This window comes from Erpetoichthys calabaricus, chromosome 12 (assembly GCF_900747795.2).
Source record: "Erpetoichthys calabaricus chromosome 12, fErpCal1.3, whole genome shotgun sequence".
Classification (NCBI taxonomy): domain Eukaryota; kingdom Metazoa; phylum Chordata; class Cladistia; order Polypteriformes; family Polypteridae; genus Erpetoichthys; species Erpetoichthys calabaricus.
Window position 1 is genome coordinate 106,462,256 of NC_041405.2, and position 27,258 is coordinate 106,489,513.

The 27,258-nt window shown below is 38.7% G+C and overlaps 1 protein-coding gene across 5 annotated transcripts in view; it reads right to left on the bottom strand.

The window, feature by feature from the left end:
• hdx (highly divergent homeobox) overlaps nucleotides 1-27,258 on the bottom strand; it is a 102,984-nt gene that overhangs the window by 22,090 nt on the left and 53,636 nt on the right. For all 5 annotated transcript variants that reach the window (XM_028815959.2, XM_028815962.2, XM_028815960.2 and 2 more), the window contains 4 exons: nucleotides 25,851-27,095; nucleotides 22,014-22,067; nucleotides 13,955-14,101; nucleotides 6,411-6,612 (listed from right to left, as the gene is read on the bottom strand). In XM_028815959.2, the coding sequence (XP_028671792.1) occupies nucleotides 6,411-6,612; nucleotides 13,955-14,101; nucleotides 22,014-22,067; nucleotides 25,851-27,095 (1,648 nt within the window). The remainder of the gene's footprint in view (nucleotides 1-6,410; nucleotides 6,613-13,954; nucleotides 14,102-22,013; nucleotides 22,068-25,850; nucleotides 27,096-27,258) is intronic.

A 27,258-nucleotide genomic window follows, 5' to 3' on the forward strand; every position in this document is an offset into this window, starting at 1 on the left:
ATTCAAATAATATACTAGTAAATTGGCTCTACTAAAATGGCCTGTGTGTGTTTGTGTTCACTTTGTGATGGACTGGCACCCCGTCCATGTATTGTTCCTACTTTGTATCTGATGTTTTCTGAGATAGGCATCAGCTGGCCTGCCCTGGATAATTGGGTTAGCAAGATGAATGGATGCCTGTTTGTTTAGTTCTTGTCACCGGATTACATAGTTTGTGTCTACTTAATATTCTCTCTTACTGAAGCATATGTAGGCATGATCAATCTAGCAGCAGCAGTCAATCTTTGCCACATAAAGAAAAATGATTCTGTTTATTGAAAGAATATAACTGATTGCAAGTGTGACTTTTTCAGTGATTATTGCCTAGTTGTGTACAAAACAAAGAGCAATTCACAGCTATGCGTAAATATTCAATAATGTCAATAATGGACGTTCTGAACTGAATTCACACTCTTGGGACCAAGTTTCTGCATCTCATTTTACAGACTGCAGCAAGGAAAGTTGCCCTGGGACTGAAATAATACTGCGGAGGAATATGAAGGGGTAGTTGGTGATGTGATGTGCACAACTGATCTACTTTTAAAATGGCTGAACCTCACAACATTGGCTTGACAAATGGACAAATTTAGTAAGTTTTAAGGCTTTCGCATTCACCTATGGGCCCATGTATCCTTTAGCCTCATTGTATAATGCATTAATAGATAAAGTATTTTTAAAATTTATAAAAAAACACTACACTTTAGAATGCAGTTTCATATGGCAAATTAATATACCATGATTTTGAAGAAATAAGTTTTGACTTGAAAAATATCAAACTTAGCCTTTACCTCTCAGATGCATATAAAATAAATACAAATATCAGCCAATCAAAGGCCTCACAGTACCATTGCCTCATACAGGGGGGTATTTTCCGTACGTCGCTTAAATCATCCGAGATCAGATGCCTAATCTTGGATGAGTTAATGCCGGTGAAACTAATCCGGGATAAGTCGTTTTTTCCAAATGCAGCCGCGTAGTAGATTAGTCTAGCTGGATCTAATCACCCGAGAAGAATGCGCGCGCCTGCGCTGAGTGAAAAGCCTATATATATTGAGTCTAGAAAACATGATCAGCAAGTCTTTGATAGGCTGCAACAAAATGACGAAAGAACGGGCGCATTTTTTTTCACACAAACTGTGTGGGTGGGTGGGGGGATTGGTGGGTGTGGGTGTTAGTTAGTTACTCGAAGGATTTCAAGATTTAAAATGCACAAGGGGTAACACTGCAAAAGCAGCCCAAACCAGAAAAGACGGCTGGCAAAAAGTGGCCGACAAATTAAACGCATGTGCATTGTACTTACTGAAAGCAGCGTTTCATTTCTTATGTGTCAGATTAATTATTATTTAATATGTCATAATTCCAGACCAAACATGAGCACAAGGAGAACACAGGAACAGGTTAAAGTGAAGTACAAGAGTATACTTCAAACTGGTAAATATTGGTATATAATTATTTAAAGAATTGTTGACATAAAGAATCATATATAATGTAAAGAACATTAATTTTAAAGCTAATAAGAAGGCAGACAAGCAAAAAACAGGTGGAGGTCCACGCGGTCCAAACCTAACCCCTGCAGAAGAGTTGGCTCTCCAGCAAAATGCCCATCGCCCTATTTCTGAGGGCATTCCAGGGGGAAGCTCCTCCTCAGAACCAGTGGCAGGATGGAGTGGTCACTTCATTTCAGGTAAAGCATGGTCATTGCATAGATTTGTCCTCAATGTGTGCTATATGTATGTTCCATACAGCTGTCTTTTTTTGTTGGGTCAGTTGCAGGGAATGGCATATCCCTAGAACCAGTGTCTGACCAATGAGATATTGACAAAGGTCAAATATTTGATGAAGACACTGTGTCTGATTATTCATAAGGAGGAGAGGTACATTTTCCAAACCAAACTCCACTCTGATTAGTCCCATGTGCCCCAATCACATTTGGAAATCCTGGGTAATGAGAATGTTAGGTTGATTGTGAGATTCTTTATGGAACTGTGGGTGTTTTTACCTGTGTATTACCTACCTGCAATGGCATGAAACGCCTCTCTGTATGAAATTCTCTTCTAATAATTTACGCACCGATATCAATTGGTCGCTCATTCATGAACAGCGAAGTCATGACTGAATGAATTCCACGCACGGACACTGATTAAGTGTGTGAGCTAATCCTTGTTTACATCGAACAAACCTGCTCCGAGCAGGTTTAAGGATTAGGACGTGTTGCTATGACAACACATCCAGCAAGAGTTTCGAAAAACCGACAGATCCAGGATCAGGCCAAATTGTCAACAATTACATCCGGCTAAACGAGTAATTCATGTACGAAAAATACCCCCGGGAGACTGACAGGGACAGAATCACAGTTTAAACACAATTTGTTTGGAGTCTGAGAGCTCTCTCTGTGTGTATGCAATTTTTTTTTAACCCTCAACTACTCGCACCATTTTTCATCTCATAAGTATTCGCGCGGTGTACTTTATGCACCAGTGTTAAAATGGTTATTTATATGTACACTCTGAGGTGTAATATAAAATATTGCAATAATTTTAAATTATGCATGTTTTTAATGTAATTTAAAACCATATTACTCAATAGTATGACAATCCAGGACTATCTGAAAATAAACCTGATCCACTTCTTCAGTGCTCGTTCGTCACCAGTCACATTTTCATCCACTGTAGGATTTGCACTTGTATCACATTTCACTTCAGTTGTTGAATGTTCTTTGCAGATAAAGTCATTGCATCTCAAAACTGTCATACAAATGTAAGCAACCACGCGGTGTACCAAATGCACCATATGGAACTTGTGACTGTGCATCCACTCATAAAACTTGCTGGGGGCACAGTGCAGAGAAACTATTGCGAAACTGTACTTGTAGTGAATCAAGCTGAAAACAAATGGCGGATGCTGTCAGTAGGTTCAAGTAAAAGGATGTTGGACAAAAATAACAGATTGGTGTACAAAATATACCAGTGCGAGTAGTTAAGGGTTAAAACTGTGTACACAAGTTTTCCTTGCATGTGACAAATACATTCAGGTTAGGTGGAGTGGAGATTATATCATGTACTGGTGTCTTATGCACTGGTCTTACAACTCATGCTGCTAAGATAGGCTCTTGGTATGATCTTTTAGGCTGAGCAGATCCTGGAAATGAACAAATCAACTAGTCCAGGAATACAATATCATGCAATTTGTGCTTGAAACAAGATCTACTTCTGTATTCCATTTCTTGGGAAAATGGTATGTGTTCTACTACTTTGGTATTTAAAGAACGAGAATAACACAAATACAAAATAGTAATATATTATAAGCAGAAGATGTAAGAGAAAACAAAGCTTGTGTGTAACAATGAATGTAATACTTAGCTATCACGCAAAAAGTAAAGTACAGTTTCAGCCCACTGCAAGACATATTCAGCAAAATAGAGTAAAATATACTTGTGTAATGGAGGGCATGGATTGACTGGCATCCCAGCTGGGATGGTTAGGAGTACCTTCCCTGGCCAGGAGGTCATAATAATAGAAGGACACAGGAAGATTGCCTCCCAGTGACATATATTTCCTCCAATATGATGGGTGGCTTTGCTCCCGTCTGGACACCCACAGAACTGCATGGGGTACGTAGTCTAAACAAACATATTGGGATTCTCTGGAACCACTGGAGAGAACAACTGGAAAAGGACTCTGCTGCCATTTTCTAGGTCTGTCCAAACCTGAAGTGCTTCTGAGCTATGCCTCCGACACATCAGAAGTAATCCTGGCTCAGACTGAGAAAGGATTCTCTACAGGTAGGAGTGTAGTTGGGCAAAACTCACCAGAAGAGGAGTGAAGGAGAAGAAAGAAAAACTGTTTGGCAGAAGGTTTGTGAAACAACTATTTGGGGAATAAAAGAGTCTATTTGTACAAGAACCTTGTTTGTTGTACTTGTGTTCTGGGTTTGGGGTGTGGGACGCCCCACACAGTCCACAACATGATTTATGAAATATCAAGCACTATAAACATAATTCAAAAAGTACTTATACTAAACTAAGTAGGTTAGTGTTACAGTGAAGTGTGAAAAATGTAGCTGAAATTGATACTTGTCCCTATTCTCTTCCACTAAACCTATGCAGTTTGCTCAAAATGCAAGTGTTGCCAAATTACATTTGCTGTTTTTCTGTACAGACGGTCACAATCTCTACTAAAACAGAAATCCATTATCATCTGACCACTATTCGCTTAATATTGCACAAGTTACTAACAGCCACTCTTCCCTGACATGCACTGAAGTAAAATGAAGATCAAAAAAGAAAATTAAATTAAAATAGATCATTCTGAGAACATACACAGAGACAGCCGCAGTAAGACTTTGATTTAGTATATCTAGGGAAAATAAAAAAGATTCTGTCCAACAATGTCCTGAAACAGCATTTAGAAAAGAATAAAATAAAACAAAATGTATTTAAGGATAAGTAGGACGAGACAGAAAATGGTGAAAACAAAGTGGCAATGCTATTAAAAAGATGCTACACTGCCTGGACATTTTTTTTATGTTTTGAGCTTACATTTATTTATACAGTTTATACTTACTGGTTTTTCTCACTCCTTGAATGACACTCAGAATATTAATTTCCTTATTTCAGACGTTGTAATAAATACTTGTGATTAAAAATATTTATATTTCAATAAAACACAATATATATATGCTAAGAAGATAATATAATGCATGTCACCATGGCAATTTGAAAAGGTGGGTACTTCCAGAGAGTGGTATACCTGTGAGTGTGATGTGCAGAATGATCCAGTGAAAGGTAAAAGGCAGAGCCACTAGCATATAGTATGTGAGGGAGACAAAAAAGGTGCTTGGTGTTTCCCCAGGAGGCTACAAGGTAGGTGACTCAATGGTTACTGAGGATGTCTCTCTGTCTGTTATGAGAAAGAGTGACATCAAGAGGAAACACCAAAGGAGGTAGCACCTTCTACCTGCTAGAGGGAACTTGGTCCCATGAGGGAACAAACAGGACAGGTTCTGCCCCTGACACAGAACAGGTTGCTGGTGGCTTCCTTGGAGAATTTGCACTTTTACACATAATTTGACAGACAAGAGGATTAGTCTGGTGTTCATGTTACCAACATAGGGCATCCCCGACCCTAGAAATAATTCCAGAGCTTGGCTTAAAGCTGCACTACAGCCAAAGGTTAAGTGAATGTGAGTTGTAAGCGAGCATTTGACTGGCAGTCAGAACAGAGGCCTAGGTCATATAGAGAAAAAGAGGAAGTTGGCAGACGGAAGGCAAAAGCGTTTGATAGATAGATAGATAGATAGATAGATAGATAGATAGATAGATAGATAGATAGATAGATAGATAGATAGATAGATAGATAGATAGATAGATAGATAGATAGATAGATACTTTATTAATCCCAATGGGAAATTCACATTCTTCAGCAGCAGCATACTGATACAATAAATAATATTAAATTAAAGAATGATAATAATGCAGGTGAAAAACAGACACCTAGGCATTCCACAGAGGTTCAGGCAAATTACAAATTGTTTAAAATAATTAATTTGTTCTGAAAAAATAAATGCCCAGAAGTGTAGTTTCAGATGTTCAAATACTTTTTTAGTCAAATTGCTTACTACAAAAGACATATTTCATTACTCTGTTCTCCATGCTTATCTCTAATATTTTATATAGTATAACATAAGTCGGCGGCATGGTGGCGCTGCTGCCTCGCAGTTAGGAGACTCGGGTTCACTTCCCGGGTCCTCCCTCCGTGGAGTTTGCATGTTCTCCCCGTGTCTGCGTGGGTTTCCTCCCACAGTCCAAAGACATGCAGGTTAGGTGGATTGGCGATTCTAAATTGGCCCTCGTGTGTGCTTGGTGTTTGTGTGTGTCCTACGGTGGGTTGGCACCCTGCCCGGGATTGGTTCCTGCCTTGTGCCCTGTGTTGGCTGGGATTGGCTCCAGTAGACCCCCGTGACCCTGTGTTTGGATTCAGCGGGTTGGAAAATGGATGGATGGATAACATAAGTCTTGTACATTCTTTTGAGTATATACTTTTGTTACAATAAAATCAACATGTTAAAGAAAATCTGTATTTCAGCTATAATAAATCAGCATTTTAGGACACGCAACACAAGTGGCCTATTGGAGCCATCATCACTACATATATACTCTTAAAGGTTAAGGAAAAAGTGAAATGTTTATACTTTCCAGTGCAAGAAATCTCTTCTAAAAGTGAAATGTGTAACATTGAGTAATTGCACTTACTATATAGCATTATACAGTTTAGACATCATATTTAAGAAGACAAAGACATATATGAAATGATGCAAAATGTTTCTTATTTTAATTGCAGTACAGATTTAAGTTAAAAATTAAATAAAAACACCTTCTGAAAGACAGATGGATACTTCATCATTACGGTCACTATCATCGGCCTGGTCTGAGGTCTTGGAATTGTCACCTCCTGGGGTTAATTCTCCTGGTGATCCTGCATCAGGTAGGTCAGTAAAGTCAGCGGGTCCCCCTTTGGGGGGTGGAATCTCAATACCCATCAGTCGGTATTTTCTGCGTCGGTTTCCAATCCATGTCTGTAGTAAAGAGCAGATTTTATCCAAATTTATTACACAGTATATTGCAAATTGGTACAATTTTGACACAACTTAAACTGTGAAAATTGATTTGAATATAACTTTAGTAGTGCTATAGTAAAAACAAAACAAATCCTGAACACTCAAAAAAGTTACAACAATGCAAATATAAACAGAACATTTTAATGAAACTATAATTCTGGTTGTAATGTATGTTTCTTTTTAAATATTGTACGTGAAAAATGAGCATTAAAATGAGCTCTAAACCAAAACTTAGTGATCTATAGTCAACAGAATAATTTCCTCTCTGCAGCTCCAAGCAACATTTTTTTTTTTTTTTTTTTTTTTTTTAACTTTTTAAATACCATTTGACTTGCACAGATGAGTCACTTCACACAGTTCTATTTAAAATTTAAAGAGCTGTCGTCACTAGAAAGCATTGTGTCTTTGATGAGAGACTGATTTTTCTCTTTAAATACAACACTTTTTATCTTTTCCTAAACATAATGGCAAGATTCTAACGACTAAAAGAAATTATTTGTAATCTTAGTTTAGCACTATTCCACACTACTGCTAAAGTTCCTGTGCTGATAACGGGTGATGAGAATCAGGTTGCTGAACTGCATTTATATCATTCACATATGGCATTTGTCAATATTTTCAACTTCAGAAGCCGGAGTCAATAAAGATAATGGAGAACATGACTCATGCACAGCCAGTTTTATAAGAACATTACATCATTTCAGTTTAACATTTTATATGTTGACTGCTTGCCAACACGATACCTGACCCTCTGTATACATTTTGTATTTCATACTTTTAATATTTATATGACTATGAAACAATATTTTTGTTGTTGTTTTTGTTTTACTTAAAGGTAGTCAAAAGGAGGGAGTATATTATTAATTATGTACTACTTAAACCTTACAAAAACTTACCACACTTACTTAACAAAAGCTACCACACTGCAAAGAAGTTCATGTGAACCAAACAGGGTATCAGCAAACAGCCCCCTCTAATCTGAGGCTTAAAAAACAAAACTCTATGACAGACTGGCATTTGATCAAGGGTTGGTTGCTGCTTTGTACAAGTTCCTGTCCATTTTGGTTTTAGTTACTGCAACTCAAAACAAGATCACAACAAAATGGTCTGAAAATAGATTGTTGGAGTTTTTCAAGTAAAGGGTTGTGATAAGTGAGAGACATTTATGTTTGGTGACATATAAGTCTCAGTCTGTAATGTTTTAATTTATTCACAGATTGCCTAAATGTGCACTTAAACAAAAATACATTTCTTGATTGGGTATTAAGCAACAAAAAATGGTCTATATTATTAAACCTTGGAATAGTGATAAAACAAATTTAGGGACAATGAATAAAAATGATTTATGTTTTATTTGTATTCTACTAAAAGCCTCAAAAAAACAACAAAGACCTGGCTTCTTTACAGGTCTAATCCTACTGGATTGGCTTTTAAGGGTTTGCTGGGTGAAATGAAAACTGCTGAACTCTCAAACTACTGAAGATGATGCTTTCCTCCTTTTATAATTTTACAAGTTTATCTTCTTCTCCTGTAAAGCAACTATATTTTATGTAAAGTCACTCTACCCAATTCCAAACTATGTGCACTTGAAGGACATTGCTTTTCAAGTGAGATAGAACTATAGTCCTCTGTGAGTGCAGTCTGTCTATGAGTGTCATCTGTATGTGGAAATTAGATAATGTTGTCGATAATTACTGTTAAAGATTGTTGACAAAAGTGAAAGATAAGTAAAGACAGAGGAAGATCTTTTGTCTTAGATTCTTAGATTCTAATATTTATCTTTGTTGCAAAACCAGATGGAATAGCATTGAACTGTGAACAGGTTGTTTTTGCTAACAAAATCCCCCTATTTCCTCTGCAGCAGTGAGCAGTCCACAGGAGAAGAAACGTAGCCTTGCCACTTATGAGCGAGTTAATCCCTTCCCCTTCTGGCTCTGGGGTGCATATAAATAGACGGACAAACAAATGTACTGTCTTTTATTGTATACTAGCCACAGTACTTGTCGCAGACAGATAATAGAATATATAATACTAGACAACCCGCGGCGTTGCATACGCCGCATAATTATGTATAGATGGGTGAACACTTCCTGAAAGACACAGTTGTCCAAATGGGGTTGGTTTTGAGGATACGACTGTAGGTGAATGAAAAGATGTAACTCTGGAGAGGGCAACATACAATACAGCATTTTACACGTTGCATACATCGATTCACATCGAAGTACAGACACTGCTAAGACCATGGAATACCCCTCGCAAACTGTTTTACATGCTGCATACAGCGATTCACATCCACGACAAATATGATTCTTCTCAGATGGTGCTGTCGCGTCCACCTTCGCTCTTGAAGCATACACACTGCCTGGTCATGTGCCCGCTCGCAAAAGCAACTAACAGAGACCTACCCACCAACTGTAACTATATACATCGAACTTCCAATACAACTCGGAGTCCTGCCACGTGCAAAAGTTCGCTGATGACACTGCTATCGTGGGCTGCATCAGGAGTGGGCAGGAGGAGGAGTATAGGGACCTAATCAAGGACTTTGTTAAATGGTGCGACTCAAACCACCTACACCTGAACACCAGCAAAACCAAGGAACTGGTGATGGATTTTAGGAGGCCCAGACCCCTCATGGACCCCATGATCATCAGAGATGACAGTGTGCAGATGGTGCAGACCTATAAATATCTGGGAGTGCAGCTGGATGATAAATTGGACTGGACTGCCAATACTGATGCTCTGTGCAAGAAAGGACAGAGCAGGTTATACTTCCTTAGGAGGCTGGCGTGCTTCAACATCTGCAATAAGATGCTGCAGATGTTCTATCAGATGGTTGTGGCGAGTGCCCTCTTCTACGCGGTGGTGTGCTGGGGAGGCAGCATTAAGAAGAAAGACGCCTCACGCTTGGACAAACTGGTGAGGAAGGCAGGCTCTGTTGTTGGCATGGAGCTGGACAGTTTAACATCTGTGGCAGAGCGACGGGCGCTCAGCAGGCTCCTCTCAATTATGGAGAATCCACTGCATCTACTGAACAGGATCATCTCCTGACAGAAGAGCAGCTTCAGCGACAGACTGCTGTCACTGTTCAGCTCCACTGACAGATTGAGGAGATCGTTCCTCACCCAAACAATGAGACTCTTCAATTCCACCCCTTTGGGGGGGGTAAACGTTAACATTTAACATTATACAAAGTTATTGTCTGTTTTTTTTACCTGCATTATTATCAATCTTTAATTTAATATTGTTTATTGTATCAGTATGCTGCTGCTGGAGAATGTGAATTTCCCCTTGGGATTAATAAAGTATCTATCTATCTATCTATCTATCTATCTATCTATCTATCTATCTATCTATCTATCTATCTATCTATCTATCTATCTATCTATCTATCTATCTATCTATCTATCTATCTATCTATCTATCTGTGTGTGTGCCTCTGTCTCTCTCTCTCCCGCTGCCTGTGTGCCTCTGTCTCTCTCTGGCTCTGCCCGTGTGTGTGCGCGGCTCTCTCTGTCACTGCCTGCCTGTGTGCCTCTGTCTCTCTGCGTCAGTCTCTCTGTGGCGCTGCCTGTGTGTGTGTGCGCGGCTCTCTCTCTCTCCCGCTGCCTGTGTGCCTCTGCCTGTATGTGTGCGCGGCTCTCTCTCTCACTGCCTGCCTGTGTGCCTCTATCTCTCTCTGGCTCTGCCCGTGTGTGTGCGTGGCTCTCTCTCTCACTGCCTGCCTGTGTGCCTCTGTCTCTCTCTGGCTCTGCCCGTGTATCAGTATGCTGCTGCTGGAGAATGTGAATTTCCCCTTGGGATTAATAAAGTATCTATCTATCTATCTATCTATCTATCTATCTATCTATCTATCTATCTATCTGTGTGTGTGCCTCTGTCTCTCTCTCCCGCTGCCTGTGTGCCTCTGTGTCTCTCTGGCTCTGCCTGCGTGTGTGCACGGCTCTCTCTCTCACTGCCTGCCTGTGTGCCTCTGTCTCTCTCTGGCTCTGCCCGTGTGTGTGCACGGCTCTCTCTCTCACTGCCTGCCTGTGTGCCTCTGTCTCTCTGCGTCTGTCTCTCTCTGGCGCTGCCTGTGTGTGTGTGTGCGCGGCTCTCTCTCTCCCGCTGTCTGTGTGCCTCTGTCTCTCTCTGGCTCTGCCCCTGTGTGTGCGCGGCTCTCTCTCTCACTGCCTGCCTGTGTGCCTCTGTCTCTCTCTGGCTCTGCCCGTGTGTGTGCGTGGCTCTCTCTCTCTCACTGCCTGCTTGTGTGCCTCTGTCTCTCTCTGGCTCTGCCCTTGTGTGTGCGCGGCTGTGTGCCTCTGTGTCTCTCTCATGCTGCCTCTGTGTGAACCGAGGTTCGACTGAGGTTGACTAATGAAAAGTCAACGTGGCTCAGAGATGCATGTGGCCTCTAGCCCAGACGAACATAAATGACGGCGTTTTTTCCCCAGTCGCCGTGTCCGAGTTGGTGGGCGTGGCTCTACGAGTTGTCGTCGTATCCAATGGTCTTAGAGTTGGTGGGCGTGGCTCCTTCCTGCGTGCGCCATGGGCGGCGGCTTAGTGAATCCACGCCCCTTCCGGCGTGCTTTCCATGGGTGGCTACTTGTCTCCCGGCTTAGTGAATTATATATATAGATTTGCTATCTCTTGCCCTACATGTATCTTCAGTGCCTTTCCTTCATATTCGCATATGTGTGAACGCCTCTTTACCGGCGCTCCCTCTCTTGAGCCTGTTCCTGTAAAGCAAGCATCTCATACTCTTTTCGAGACACCTTTCTCACCTCCTGTCTGGTCTTATACTTTCTGACTTTGAAGGCCACTCTCTCAGCGTGGCTGATATGCCTTTACTCCTCCACATTCGTCTCACACTTGCACTTCATCTTTCGTCACATCACCAAAACCAAACTGACCAATAGAATTGCTCTAAGGGACTGGACACTGTAGGTAACCAAGAAGACAGTTGGGCGTCTCGCCCAGGATGGAGCTGAAAACATTACCTAGTTAGGATGCCATAATGGAAGGATGGACTAAATTGGGGCAATACCTCGCCAGGACGCCTCATAGTTTCTGTACTGGGTAGGATGCCCAAAGAATACAACAACTTGCAGAAGAGGATGGCAGGAAGCAGTTCATCCCCCACATTAATAGGTGGATGTGTCCCAGTTGGGACACCCACAGGGCTGCATGGGAGACCGGAAGTGCAGCCCCGTAGAGGTCCCTGGCGGATAACAGAAGGCGAAGTTGTGGAAGGGCTCCCTGGCTTTCTTACGTCCCAGAAGTGCTTACAACTGGCCAAGCCATGCCATTGGAAGTACTCCAGGTCCGCAGTAAAAGAGACTGTGCTGCCTTGTCCAGGTGAGCTGGAGCTGGGAGAAAGGAAGGCAACACTCAACTGGAGGAGAGCAGTGCAGTGGGAAAAGACAGAGCGTGAGAGTGAGAGAGAAAGAGAAGGAAACAACCGGTTTATTGTGTACAAGGTATTCTTGCAAAAAACAACCATTTATTTGAATCTGGGACTGTACTTTAGGGTTTGGCGCTGACTGGCACCCCCTAGGCCTTTCCAACAGATAAACTTTAGGGTTTAATTATATAGCAGATATTTATAAATATTGTATTTAATTCTATATACTTACAATTCCAACCCAAGTTTGGATACCACTGGCTATATTACTTATTTGTGTACATTTGAAGTAAAAGTGAAAAAACTAACAGGAAACAAACTAAAACAATTGTATTTTTATGAAAATGTTAATGTACAGTTATGATTTATTTGATAAACTGAAAACAAGTAAAAAAAAAAAAAAAACAAAAAACAAAAGAGTCATGTGACTTTTACAAATGTTTGGGCACCCTTTCAGTTTTATTATAGAATTAATTAGGTCATTAGTCTTGTCTGGCTTAGCTCTTTAGGTGTTAGTCTAAACAGGAATTGTCATTAGGAATTGTCATATGATGACAATTCCAGTGCCTAATAAATTCTTTGACTCTTCAAACATTGTACCACACTCAACAACCAAATGGCCAAGGATCTGAAAATTATACCAACTGATTCTTACAAAGCATGGGAAGGTTATAAAAAGAAATCAAAGTGCTTCTGGCTAGCAATTTCCATAGTCCAAGCTATCATTAAAAAATGGCAGTTAAGGAGAACTGAGGGGGTGAAGACAAGATCCAGAAGTTCAAGAACAGTAACTGAAGAATCACTTGTATACTGTGCAGGAAGGGAAGACAACACCCCAACCCAATATGACCAACAGGCAGGTTTAGACTAGAAAGGAGTGGTGGTGAAATGTCCTATTGTGCAGCATTACTTACACAAATATGGCCTTCATTGAAGACCCATCAAAAGGAAACCTTAACTGCAATGTCATCACAAAAAAGTCTTAAGTATGCAAAACAACATCTGCATAAAACAGAGGTATTTTGGAACTGAGAGCTATGGTCAGATGAAGTTAAAAATAAACCTCCTTAGCCACAACCACAAAAGGCTTGTTAAGAGAACAAAAAAGGAGCAGCATTTGAAGAAAATAACACTATGCCAACTGCTAAGTATGAAAATGGATCTATTATGCTTTGGGGTTGTGTAGCAGCAAGTGGCACAACAAACATTATGCGAGTACGGGGAAGAATGGATTCTACTAAATACCAAGAAATCCTTGAAAAAAATGTCAGACAGTCAGCCAGGAAACTGAAGCTAAAAAAAGGACGGCTTCTACAACAAGATAATGATCCAAAATACACTTCAAAATCCAGTATGAAGTACCTCAAAAAATGCAATATGAAGGTTTTAGAATGGCCATTGCAGTTCCCAGACTTGAACACCACTGAAAATCTGTAAGTAGATCTTAAAAGTGCTAGCAATGCAAGAAAGCTCAAGAAAATCTCAGAGCTGGAAGCAATCTGAAGGGAAGAATGGGGAACAAAATTTCAAAACAAGAATCCAAAGACTCATAACGGAGTACAACTAACACTGGCTATCTGTGATTTTTGCAAAAGTGGGTGTGACTAAGCACTGACTAAGTAGGGTGCCCAAACGTTTGTCAATGCCACATTTTCATAAAAATGCAATTGTTTTAGTTTTTTGTTGTATTTACTATTTTTGCTTCAAATGCCAACAAAACATGTAATTTGGTCAGGAATGTCCAAACGTTTGCATTGAAAAAGCAGATATGTTTCATGCTATGTTTTTTTTTTTGTCTTTTTGTGGCACTTTTTTTTTAATTATCAACTGTTATGAGAAGACATGCAAGTAAAAATGTCCTTTTATTGAGTACATATTATAAAAAACTTGACTTCTCCCAACCCCTTTAGCTTGTACCTTAATTATTTCACAGTCCACATTTAGTTCAGCAGCTACAGCCGTGATCTTCTCCCTGCACACAGAGCCCAAGCTAGTCATTCCATTGTCCCAGAATTTCTTCAAAGTAGCCAAATCTCGATCACTAAACTGTGTTCGATCTTGCAACTAGAAAATAAAAATAAATCATCGCCATACATTAAAGGAAATACAGAAGAAGAGTACACAGGAAAAAAGATAGTTCAGGAATTCTGACTTAAGTAAAAAAGGAAACAATATTTTACAGAACTTCTTTTAACCAACAATATTTATGAAAGGTGGAAACATGTATGATAGGATATGCTTGATTATCATTTACATCAGGGGTGTCAAACGTACGGCCCGTGGGCCAAAACCGGCCCACTAGGAGGTTCAATCCGGCCCCTGGATGAATTTTGAAAGTAAAAAAATTAATAAAAGACACGAACTCGAAATTCGTAATAAAATGCAATTCCTAAATCGTCCGCTAGGGTGTTAGTCAGATGAGAGGGGCACACTGTGTTAGTCAAAGGGGAGGGGTGCACTGTTTTAATTAGAGTAAAAGAAGCAACAACTCTGCCAATCTGTAGGCTACCTTATTTTCTACTCACCTTGACACCCTCATTAGCCAAAATGTCTGTCAAAAAGGAGAAAAGTGGATACCGAGTGTAGGGTTTTCCAAGAGAAATGGACCACTTCCTATTTATTCACAGAGATAAATGGGAAACCTGTGTGCTTGGTGTGTAATCAACAAGTGTCGGTGCTCAAGGAATATAATATTTGGCGCCACTATGAGACTCATCATGGTGGAAAATACGACATCTTGCAAGGACGACTGAGGAGAGAGAAGATAAATGAATTGCTGGTGGGTCTGAGGAAACAGCAGTCAATTTTCACTCGGAGCCGAGAGGTCAGTGAAGCAGCAGTAAAAGCCACCTACGTAATTGCTAACGAAATAGCATTGGCATCAAAGCCGTATTCCGACGGTGAGTTCGTTAAAAGATGCATGATGAAGGCTGCAGAACTCGTGTGTCCTGAGAAGCGACAAGCATTTGCCAACATTAGTCTGACAAGAAACACTATGGCAGAGGAGATATTGGAACTATCGGCTGATTTAGACAGGCAGTTGAAACACAAGGTCAAGTCATTTCTTGCATTTTCTGTTGCACTTGATGAGAGCACTGACATTACAGACGTTGCTCAACTGGCCATATTTATTCGTGGAGTTGATGAGACATTGACCGTCACTGAGGAGTTCCTTGAGTTGGTGCCTATGAGTGACACCACAACAGCTGAGGACATTTTCGGCTCTGTGATTGGCGCGCTGGACAGAGTCGGGGTGGACTGGTCCCGCGCCGTCAGCCTGGCTACAGATGGTGCACCATCAATGATTGGAAGAAAAGCAGGTGTTGTGACAAAATTCAGAGAGAAAGTACAAGCTGCTAATGGAGGAGATGGTTTCTGGACATTTCACTGTATTTTGCACCAGGAGGCATTGTGTTGCAAGTCGTTAAAAATGGAATCACATCATGGAGGTGGTTGTCCGAACTGTTAATTTCATCTGAGCCAGAGGCCTGAATCATTGTCAGTTTGACTGCCTTCTCAGTGACAATCACTTTACTAATACACTTCCATACCACACTGAAGCAAGATGGTTAAGCAGAGGTGCTGTGCTGAGGCGTTTCTTTGATCTATGCGAGGAAATCGGACAATTCATGGAGAAAAAAGGAAATCCAGTGATGGAATTAAAATGTCAGGAATGGCTGCAGGACCTTGCATTTCTGGTGGATATTACAGAGCACTTGAATATCCATCCGTCCATTTTCCAACCCGCTGAATCCAAACACAGGGTCACGGGGGTCTGCTGGAGCCAATCCCAGCCAACACAGGGCACAAGGCAGGGAACCAATCCTGGGCAGGGTGCCAACCCACCGCAGGACACACACAAACACTCCCACACACCAAGCACACACTAGGGCCAATTTAGAGTCGCCAATCCACCTAACCTGCATGTCTTTGGACCGTGGGAGGAAACCGGAGTGCCTGGAGGAAACCCACGCAGACACGGGGAGAACATGCAAACTCCATGCAGGGAAGACCCGGGAAGTGAACCCAGGTCTCCTAACTGCGAGGCAGCAGCGCTACCAGTGTGCCACCATGCCGCCCGCACTTGAATATTCTGAACAAAATGTTGCAAGGCCGCAAAAAAGTTGTCACACAGTTTTATGACAGCATATGTGCATTCAAGTTGAAGCTGACTTTGTGGGAGACACAGCTGTCAAGTGGTGACCCTGCGCATTTCCCTTGCCTAAGAGAGGTATGTGCAACAGGCATTAATGCTGACATGAAACAGTATAAAGACAAGATTGCAGGATTGCTGTGTGAGTTTGAGAAACGGTTTCAGATCTTTGGTGAACTCGAGAAAGAATTTGCAGTTTTTCGCTCACCGTTCACAATCAAAGCTTGTGATGTGCCTGTCGACATCCAACTAGAGATAATTGATTTATAATGTGATGCAGATTTGAAGGACAAGTTTGCCTCAGTGGGCTTGGACACATTTTATCAATATCTCTTGCCAGGATACCCCAAATTAACAGCCCTGGCTGCAAAAATTTTGTGCATTTTTGGCACAACCTACCTTTGTGAACAAGTTTTCTCAGTAATGAACATCAATAAAACAAAATTGCGCTCAAGGCTCACACACAAGCACTTAGATGACATTCTGAGATTGGCTACTAGTCAGGACATGACACCTGACATTGATGCACTTGTGCAGACCAAAAGATGCCAAGTTTCAGGAGCAAAAACAAAGTAATCTAGACGTGACTAACTCCTTTAAAATGTTGCTTCAGACACCGATTGCACTTAAAGAATACAGTTCTGTGAAAATGAATTCTTACTGTAGAAATAGTTAAAAAATGTTAAATTTAATGTAAGTCAACAGCTTCACTACAAAAGAGTTTGGTTTGGTGGAATCCTATTGTTCATGTAAAGCCATAAATTTTAAGGTGCAATACTATATTTTTCGGTTCCAAATACCTCTGACTTAAAGTTTTGTTTGTATTTGTGCAAACACTTGTCTTAAGAAATCTGAGGTTGTTCATATGTTTTGATATGTTGATATGTTTTGTAAAAGGATATTTCATTAAATATGAAGATTTTCTAATGTACTTGTACATCTTTGCACGAAAACAAAGGGAAAAAACATGGACTTACTATTATTTATAGGTAATTATGTTATGAATGTACTGCTCCGGCCCACTTGACATCTAATTAGGCTGTATGTGGCCCCTGAACCAAAATGAGTTTGACACCCCTGATTTACATTAACAACAGCTGAAATTAATTAAAGGTTGTGTAGACAATTGATTTTCCTTTAGGCAGGTCCTTTTTTCAGTTGGTTGTGTGCACAAATCAATGTAATGTTGATTGGCAAAATTCTACTTTAACTTCAGCTTTTTGGTAAAGGGCAGGAGGTTTTGTAACAAAATATTTTGATAGTTGGGGCTATCCTGACCAGAGCTTCAAGATATGCTGTAGAGAAGCCGTCACAGAGCATGGTATTCCCTGCATCCCTTGACAGAAAGTACTGTGTTTTTTGGATGATGAGGTCTATCGGCTTTGAGCCAAAGATATATTTTGGACTTAAGGGCAATTTCACAAGACATTTTCCAACATAATCTTGGCATATTCAATGTGAATTTTTGCAGAATTGAAAAATGCTTAGATGAGTCATATCCACTTTTCCACTTGATCCCAAATCTCAGACTGATAAGGGAATATAAAAAAATGGAATAACATGCACATAGTGGTCTATAACAGCATACAATTCTCCTGGCTCCTTTAACTATATGAATAGCATCTTGGTAGCTTTCCATTTATAAAGGTTAGAATACATCTTCATTTTTGGAATATCCTTGGTCTACTTCAAGGCACACATATTCAAAAACATTGGGGCTAATTTAGAGTTGCCAAATAAGAAAAGGTGTTTCTGTCAAAAGTCTTTTATACTTCTGTTCTTTTCTTAACTCATTGTACACCACTGTTATCTTTGCAATATTCAACCAAGAAGCTTATACGACAATCCTACAGAAACTATGAGTTTTATCATTATGTACACTTTGGCAACTTTTTTTTTGGTTGGTTTTCTTCATAATGATGAATTTCTTTTTTTAAATATAAATAGGCGGAATCAAAAATCTTACTGTGTGAAAAACATCAAACATAAAATTGTCTCAGACTTTACATTAACAATAGCCGTCGGCATTCTCCTAAGAAGCATCACATAGGTACAGTATAGCTTTCTAAAGGCTTATGATTACCAAATAACCCAAGAGACCAACATTTTTTGTGTGTTGCTGGAGAAAGGGGAATATGTAACTAAATTCAGCATTTCTTATGCTAGAATTTTCCATCACATCCATGCTCTTCTTCCAGCTACTGACTGGACAATAAAACAAATGACTATACAGAGCTGAAATAAACGCCTTCTAGCACCACAAATATTTACAAGATGACAATGTATTTCTCTTCTTGCACAATAACAGAATCCTAAATGGATGATTTGTCATTGTACTATGGCTATGACTATAAAGGAAGAAGAGAGTTCCAGAAAAGTAAAATTACTCTGTAGACAGAAATTATCACTTTTTCATACAAAGGGAGATATGAAAGGCCATAACCTGCTTATACAGTAAACTGAAAATTCAAACAGCCAGCCTTGTGAAAGCATCTAATCCGCTATAAAAGAGATGTCAGCCATAGCTGACAACAGAAACCCTTCTGTTCTTTAGCTGTTGGTTCACACCAGGGGTTTTTGTTGGTACACTAACATGAAATGCACCGCTCTAGACATGAATGCTGTTTCATCAGCTGAAGGATCATCTGACCTTTAACATACAGGAGGATGCCTGCATAAAGACACCACACACTTACACTAAAGCCCTTATTGATGTTCAGCATACTGCCTCTGATATGCAAAACGAAGTACTAAATGTATTTATTGCCTCAAAACCTATGTACTGTATTTAACATGCTATATTTTTTCAATTAAAATTGGACCATCTAGTCCAATCTAATTCTTCATTTTATTTCTCCCATTCATTAGCAAAAAAAAAAAGCCATCATATACATAGATTGACAATGACTATTTCTGTGATAGCTGCAGTTTTTTATTGCACAGATCTGATCATTTCTAAGTCACTGCTAGGTGCACTAGTTGTTTCTTCCCTTTTATAGATATTTCAAACAGATAGTTTCGCTCTGACCAATTTCTATGATAGCCCGTGGTTCGACCCGATTTTTTTTTTTTTCTTTCAGGAGCTCAACTTCTTGCTTGCTTCTCCATACTCTTCAGGTTAGTTTAAGAATATTGATCGTAATGAAAAATCTAAACTAAATTCAATACTAAACACAGAATTTTAAATGGCCAGTCAATGCAATATTAAAGACAGGATTAATAACTATCCTGCTAGTTAATAAGAGAATGGAAGACAAAAGTCTAATCATTCTAAAAAGTTTAAACACATAGGTTATGCACAAAACACACCAGAATTAAAAAAAAGTCATTTTCTGTTTGTATCTCTTATTCAGTGGTTCATTTTTAATTCAAATTGTTTTAATCAAAAACTTTGTTTTTTAAATTGTCTGTGTTTGAATTAACACTTTAATTTCACTGTTTTAATACTTATGGAGAGCATGCAGTATGTGTGTGTGTTCTAATTGCAGTAGTGGTAGTAGTATGATCATAATATTTACATATATACACTCCTTGTCAATTTTCAAAAGTTTATAGATACTGTATCTAAAATATTATCAGAGATCAACCCCTAACTGGGACTTTTACCATCAAGCACTGGCCTTAGGTCATATTTTGGGGCTAACCTAAAATAAGGCCAATTTAGAGGAAAGTATTTCTCTATCTGCTAGATACTGGTATACATGTATCCCTAATCCTTTAATGGTATTTTTCCAAATAACAGTGAATAAGATACGAATATGTAACTACATTATATGCACATCAACTTATTTTACCTAACTAATATAACTTAATAACTACTATAAAACACTACACTATCATACATTATATACTATCAAAAACTGAAAATGCTTCAAACATTTTTCCAAATTTAGTAGGAATTTAAAAATAACCCTGTCAGGCTGCTACCTCTATTCATTTTTTTTTCATTTGATGTTTTAATATTTGAAGGAGAATTTTTTTAATGAGCTCTTTGTTTGCACAGCTCTATGATCAGCAAAAGGATGGAGCTCTAAGTGATGCTTAGGACTGAATGCATTTTGACTGTCTTTTGATATTGCTGTATTATTTGATTTCTGAACAGATTGTGTTATATCTATAGTAACATGACCTTGAAGCGCAATGAAAAAGTTAAGTATAAGGCATCTTTTAAATGAAAAATCATTCTAATTAAAACCCAGTAAAAACTCTGCCCAGTGCATTTGCTTGAGCTACATGCAAATCATTTGCTTTTTTTAAACTATTTTTTAAAAACCCAAGACAGATCAGAATATTTTCAAATAAAACATACCAGTCTTGGATTTTTTTCATATTTTAGTAAACAGACAGATTGATTTTAGGCCTGTGAACAATACAAAAGTAGAAAACCAATGTTGAGGTATGATTTTACACAGGGTACGACTCTAATTACAGGTCTTACTGCAGCCTGTTATTGATAAATTTAATAATGGCAGGCACTGGACACTTTAATCAGAACTGCTCAAGACTGATTTCACATACTTCCTGACTTTCATCTAAAAATCAAGAAGAAGAAAATAAAAATTGTTCTGAGAAGCAGTGGTACAAATACTAAAATGAGAGCTTTCTCAAGCATAATACAACTCATAGTCTTATTTCACTATGTTTTAGAAACAAGCTTCATACAAACGTTGCAATAGAAAATCATCTCTTCAGATTCTACCAATTAGTATAGAGGTTTCTCTAGAAACTGAAAATATATTCTATTTTCTTGAGAAACTGATAAAGATTCATTCATCCATCAAATAGTGAATGCTATTTTTAGATTGCTGGAAGCAGGAGCCTATCCTATCAGCACTGGGCACACGACATGGTCAACACTTTATGATATCTATGATATTCTATGTATATATTTACATTCATTCATGGGCCAATTAAGCATCATCGATGAATGTGCCTTATTTTTGCAGTCCTAGTAAGATCAGTTAACCTTTCAATTGTATATAATGAACATTTACATTATTTGGATGTGGCCATTAAAACATTATTTCTGCTGTTAAAATAAAAAAGTGCTATGAAGAAATTTTTTTGACAAGGTTGATAGCTTGTATAAAGGTTCTGAAACCATGGCTATTATATAGATTATTTCTTAAGCAAATCTTATTAACCATGTCTCATACAAAATAATATTGTATGATTCATCTGAATGATTGATATAACAATTCTAAGAGTGTTCAAGTGGGAGAAAAGCGAGAAAGAGTCAACATATTGGGAAGCATTCAATATTTGGGTTAGGTGGCCAAGCCCCTCACAAGAAACTGTATTACTTTAATTTTATATTATTGGAGGAAAAAAAAAAGTTCTGTCCAAGTCTGCTGTAATGCATTGGATGACTTTCGAAAGAGTCTTCAACCTTGCAAGGATAATTAGACAAATGTTCTTCAAATATTAAATGTGGTATCAGTGGAAAAATCTGTGATGAGAAATTAATAAAAAGGTAATTAGAATGAGCAATATTTTGACCCTACTTTCCCGAAGGCAGAATTGCCTTGTATTTCAGTTGACGTTGCTAAAGTCTTCAATTAAATCTCAAACCTGGTTAATCCAGTTCATAGTCAAAGTAGACCAGGGAGGCAAGGCATTAAAGAGCCCTAGACAGAGCAGTAATCCATCCCAGGGCACACTCACAATCACACCCATATTCAAATACTATTTAAAATGGAACCGCCAATTAACTTAAAGTGCACAGGATTCAAACTCAGGATGCTTGATCTGTAAAAAGCAGCACTAACCACGGTGTTACCATACACCCACAACTGCAACATTCTTAAAGATTTATGCACTTACTGTTCTCTTTCTTGAGTTACTTGTAATCCACGGCACAGTTAGGTTACCTGACAGCTGCAATTTAAATACAAATAACAAAATTAACACTATGGCAAAGTCAATATTCAAAATTAATATCTATTCAATCTGATAGTATTTTTTTAATGTGTTGCCAATCTTTATTTATTAATGTTTATATATACATAATGCACATTTAGGGTAACTGTAATTATATTTTAGTGATTTAACCATAGCATAATTTAAAAATATTTCAAATATATTTATTTTTAATATAATTATTTTAAATTTGGCATTGGCTAGATACTTTTTACTACATCACATTATGATAACACAAAATTAATTTGTAGGTCAACAAATACCGAAGGATATTACGAAGTAATTTCTTATTGGTCTGCTCAGTAGAAAGTGTTCCTGCTATAACCGGTCCTAAAACTGCACGTAAAATGAACAAATCCACTTCAGAAGAATTCTATAATTGACCAGTAGGTGTCTTCCAAGCTGCTTTTCACAGAGTACATCACATTATTTGTAAGATGGTCTTTTACATTTGGAATGTGCAACATTGTACATAAAAACCAAATATTCTTGTCTCCATTCTGTGTTTAATAATTCTTGCAGAGTTCAGCTTTACAATATTAAAAATATCTACTGTATAATTTAATACCTACACATTTTAGTAAAGAACAGAATTTTATATTATACATATTATTATACATTTAAAATATATTTTTATAGTAAATTAAAAGCTCTCTAAGCAGTGAAATGAAAATCTGTTAAACATACTATAGTGCAGCTGCCTACCGTATCTGCCCAGGATAATATAAATGCCACATTGACATATTTTTTCCACAGTTACCAGATATAAATGATATTAAAGATATCAGGAAACAAGAATCCAACAGGGAAAGAGCCAGAGTGCAATCCACATTATTCTGTTGGTATGTCTATTGTATTGTTACTTGAATCTGGTTTTTCAAAGAGTGCAAGCCCTTCAGTAAGGGTGCAGAACAACACAACTATTCTCATTTGCAATCTATGCATTTTTTTTAAAAAGCAAAGCTTGTCTGAAAAAATAAGAGTACTATTCTTTTTATGGTAGTAAGTTGCAAACAGAAGCAAACAGATACAAAACAAGTAGCATTTTAATAAACTAAAGCTTGTATATGATTCATTGTTAACTGTGAGTCTAAACACAGCTGATTAGTATTCAAGAGCTGAAAACTTGGCCCTTTAAAAGCAAAGGCATCAGCTATCAAACTGTAACAGTATACACTTTATTAAAAGGCATGGGGTTGTGTTCTAAATGTAGTGACTTTTACAGCATGCAACAAACTACAGAAAAGAAGTTAACAAAAAGCCAAAGTGAACACTACAGTGCAAATGACAAGTTTAGATCATTCAGCATGAGAGAATGTTCACTTACATGAACCAAAATTAAGGCACTGATCACACAGAACAAGGAATAACTATTCATTACATTAACCATGGGCACAGGAAATCCTTTTAGCTCCTTACTGGTTCTTTAGGACAGATGATCTATTTTTATATTTGTGTGTGTATATATACATATCATTTCTGATTCTTACTTTTGATTTCCGATTCTCCACCTTGGGAGGCAGGTCCTTCAGTGCTATAGCACCTCAACTCTGGAACTCTCTTCCTCAGTCTCTCCGAGATTGCTCCTGTTTCTGCACTTTTAAATCTCAACTGAAAATTTTCCTCTTCTACAAACTTTTGTCATCTGTGTAATTTTTTTTTTTTTTTTACTCTGTATGTAAAGCTACCTTGGGTTTGTGAAAGGCGCTCAATAAATGTAACTTATTATTATTATTATTCTTACTTTGGTCCTGAGAGGGCCACTGCATCTGCACTCAACAAAAGTACAATGAATCACTGTAATAATGCTACCTGACATATGGTACTCAATGTGACCACATATGTGCACAGACTGGCCAACACTGCACTGAGTGGAGGTATAACAGAGGATGATCACGACTTTTCCATAAAGAATGTAACTTGAATTTGTGCAGTGGTTATAGAGATCAGTGTTAAAATGACATTCAGTTAAGAGATGGTCTAGTGAAAAAAAAACCAAAAAAAAACTTGAAATTTAGTTTAAGAATTACACCTTTATTCAATATGTGTATGTGCCCTACATTGTGTGCATTTTTAACTATCAGTGCAGGACTATGCTGACTGACACTTAAACTCTGTGCTTTTGGCAAATAGATTGTGACCAGACACATTGTTTCATTCAGTGCACTTACATGCACACATAATCAGGTTAAGGTGAATAACCTGGTTAAAGCAGAAATCTGGTTTCTTAATAATCCACGTTTACACGAGCAAAGTAATTTTCTGGAGTTCTCCTTTGTCAAAATGCTCCAACATCATTAAACTGTGCAAAAAAAGAGTTAAATTCCATCATCACTGATGCTTTATTTACAGATTTCTGTTAACGGGACTGCATGCATCAAACTCATTTCTGCTTGGCTGTGCAATTAAGCCCTGCAAAGTACCCGGTACACGTGCTTCTTGCTTTAAACTAGTGCTGCTGAAATAATAATAATGCACATATTTTTATTTGAACAAGATAAGCACTGCATTAGGTTATTTGTTTCTTTAAAAAGGAATCGGACTATTTAACAAATGTTACATTTAACATGTTACCTTGCTGCTCTCAAGATTGTGTTGCTGAGTTTAGCACTGTATGTTCAGCTCATCTACACAAATTTAGGGACTTCTGAAATAGTGAGAGATTATTTCCGCCAGGAGAAGGAATAATGCGATTGCCCAAACCAAAGGAAATGTATTTTGTGGATGCTTCTGCCCACGGCTGCTGAAATTGTGCATGAAGCAAACACATGCACAGGCTGACAGAGTGCATTGGGCATCAGCAGTCTACAAAATCCCGGACAATAACCCGGTTAAGTTTTCACATGACCACATTATTGGATTATGAGAAATCTACCTCTCTTAAATCAGGTTTCTTAGAGGCCAATAGCCTGATTTCTCTAATTTGCATAACAGTTTATGTGGCATTTTAGAGAAAAGCCAAGCAAAATGACACCTTTTATTGGCTAACTAAAAAGATTACAATATGCAAGCTTTCGAGGCAACTCAGGCCCCTTCTTCAGGCAAGATGTAAATCAGGCTTCTGTGAATAATCAGGTTATTGAAGCACATGTAAAAGTGCTAATTTATAAGGTTAGTTATAATCAGTTTTGAAAATCTGGCAAAAGTAAACACTTATTTAAACTGACAGAATTCATTGAACAAAATTTCAGTTTCAATGAAAGCTACCAGGAATGTTAGGTCACAAGTTTGGGGGGCTAATAGTTTACTATTCTAAAGAGAGAAATATGTTCTATGTAGCATGATCAGACCAGGGGCAAAATTTAACCCATAAACATTTTTAGAAATAAGCTTAGAAACCATAATTTGACCGGTGCATTGTAAATTATATTACCTATTTACAACCATCATGCCCACACTACATCCTACTAGATTGCCTACTGCAACCAGCTCTCTTCTCTTCTCTTCTCTGGTGCCAAATCTAAAAGTTAGCTTCCCTAACAGAGTTTTTTCAGCCCAAATGTCATTAAAGTTCTTTCTATATATTATCACAGCTTACCCAATAGACAGCCCAAAATCTTTGATGTCACCACTAACTTCTTAAAATATACCAAAAGTAGCAAAAAATGCATAATTTTGCCCAGCATTAAGAAACGCAGCTGCACTTCTTCAAAAAAGATACAAATAAAGCCTTAGAATTCCCAGAATTAAGATTTGTAAAATTCATTTTCTTTTTAAGCAATAACATAGGTTGTTACCTACCTGATAGTTGCCCATACGCTGAGGTGAGTTATGGTTATTTGCTACAGGGTGAAACTTTGTTGAGTAATTACTACGGTGCATACCAACACCAGCACCACCGTTGCCACCACTGCTGTTGTAAAACGGCCCTGGACCAGATGGATAGTGCGTTGAAGTAGATGGTGACTGGTAATCTCGGTTAGCAGGGTAAACTCCAGTTGGAGACAGTTCTGAACTACCACAATTTCCCTGCTGAGGTGTTACTAGTCCACCTCCACCACGGCCAGCAGGTAACACCCCAGGACTGTCCCTCTGCCTCAAGGCTCCAGGTTCTGCCACACCACTTGGACAGATTTGCATCTGTGCACCCATGTTAGCCAATTCTTCCTCTCTGGCATACTCATCGTCTGCATCACCAGTTTCCATTGCAATAGAGAAGCATCCCATGCTTTCTGCCAGCCGGGCCTTATTAGTCTGCTGTGTTTGTGCAGTGGAGGTTTGACCAAGAAACTTTGCTGCCTGATGTTCACCACCACCAGGTGCCAAGGTAAAAACCTGCTGGATTTTGACATTACCAGCAGGGCAAGAAGATGGTTCCTGAACTCTGGCACTGGAGTTTGAAGGCTGTTGTTCAGAAGGGAAAGGCCACTGCTGTTGAGAGTATGGTCTGGTCCATGAGCCCCTTGATGCACCCCCTTGATCCCCAGTCTGTGATCCAGACATGATTAAGCTGTTCTTGATATTACAGTACACTGAATTTGTAGAACTAGGCTGTGTAACCTTACGTGGATATGGGGCTGTTTTGACAGTAAAAGAGTTAACTGGGCTGGCAGTTTTTAGCTGAGTTGAATGTGCTGGGGGAGGCTGCTGTTGTGATTCTGTTTCACTTCGACCAACTACCTTAACTGTCGTTTTATTTGTGTTGCTGTTTGATGAGGATGCTGTATCAGTACGCCCAGAAGGTGGTGCAAGAGTGTAGACACCCATAACTATGACATCATTGTTGTTATTGTTGTTGTTGCTGCTGCTGTTGTTTCCACTAGAGTTTGAGGAGGATGAGGAGGAGGAGGTGGCAGGTAAGACCTGTGCTTGCTGTGTCCATCGAGGGCCAACTGCTGCATTCCGCACTGGACTATCCACCACCATAACAGTCCCACTGCTACCTGTAGTGCTTCCATTTCCACCTGAGCTGTTTGATGAACTCTGTGGAGAACCATTCTGCTCCATCTTGGATGTCAGTTTTCTCCGTTTATTTCCAACCCACGTCTTTAAAAAAAAAATAAATAAATAAATAAAATCAGATTATTGAAAGGGATTTTATCTTTTAAATCACACAATATTCTCAAACCCACTTAATCCAGCTCAGGGTTGTAGGTGTTACAACATAGCCAGGCAACATTAAGGCACAGGAATCAGCACAAGACAGCGT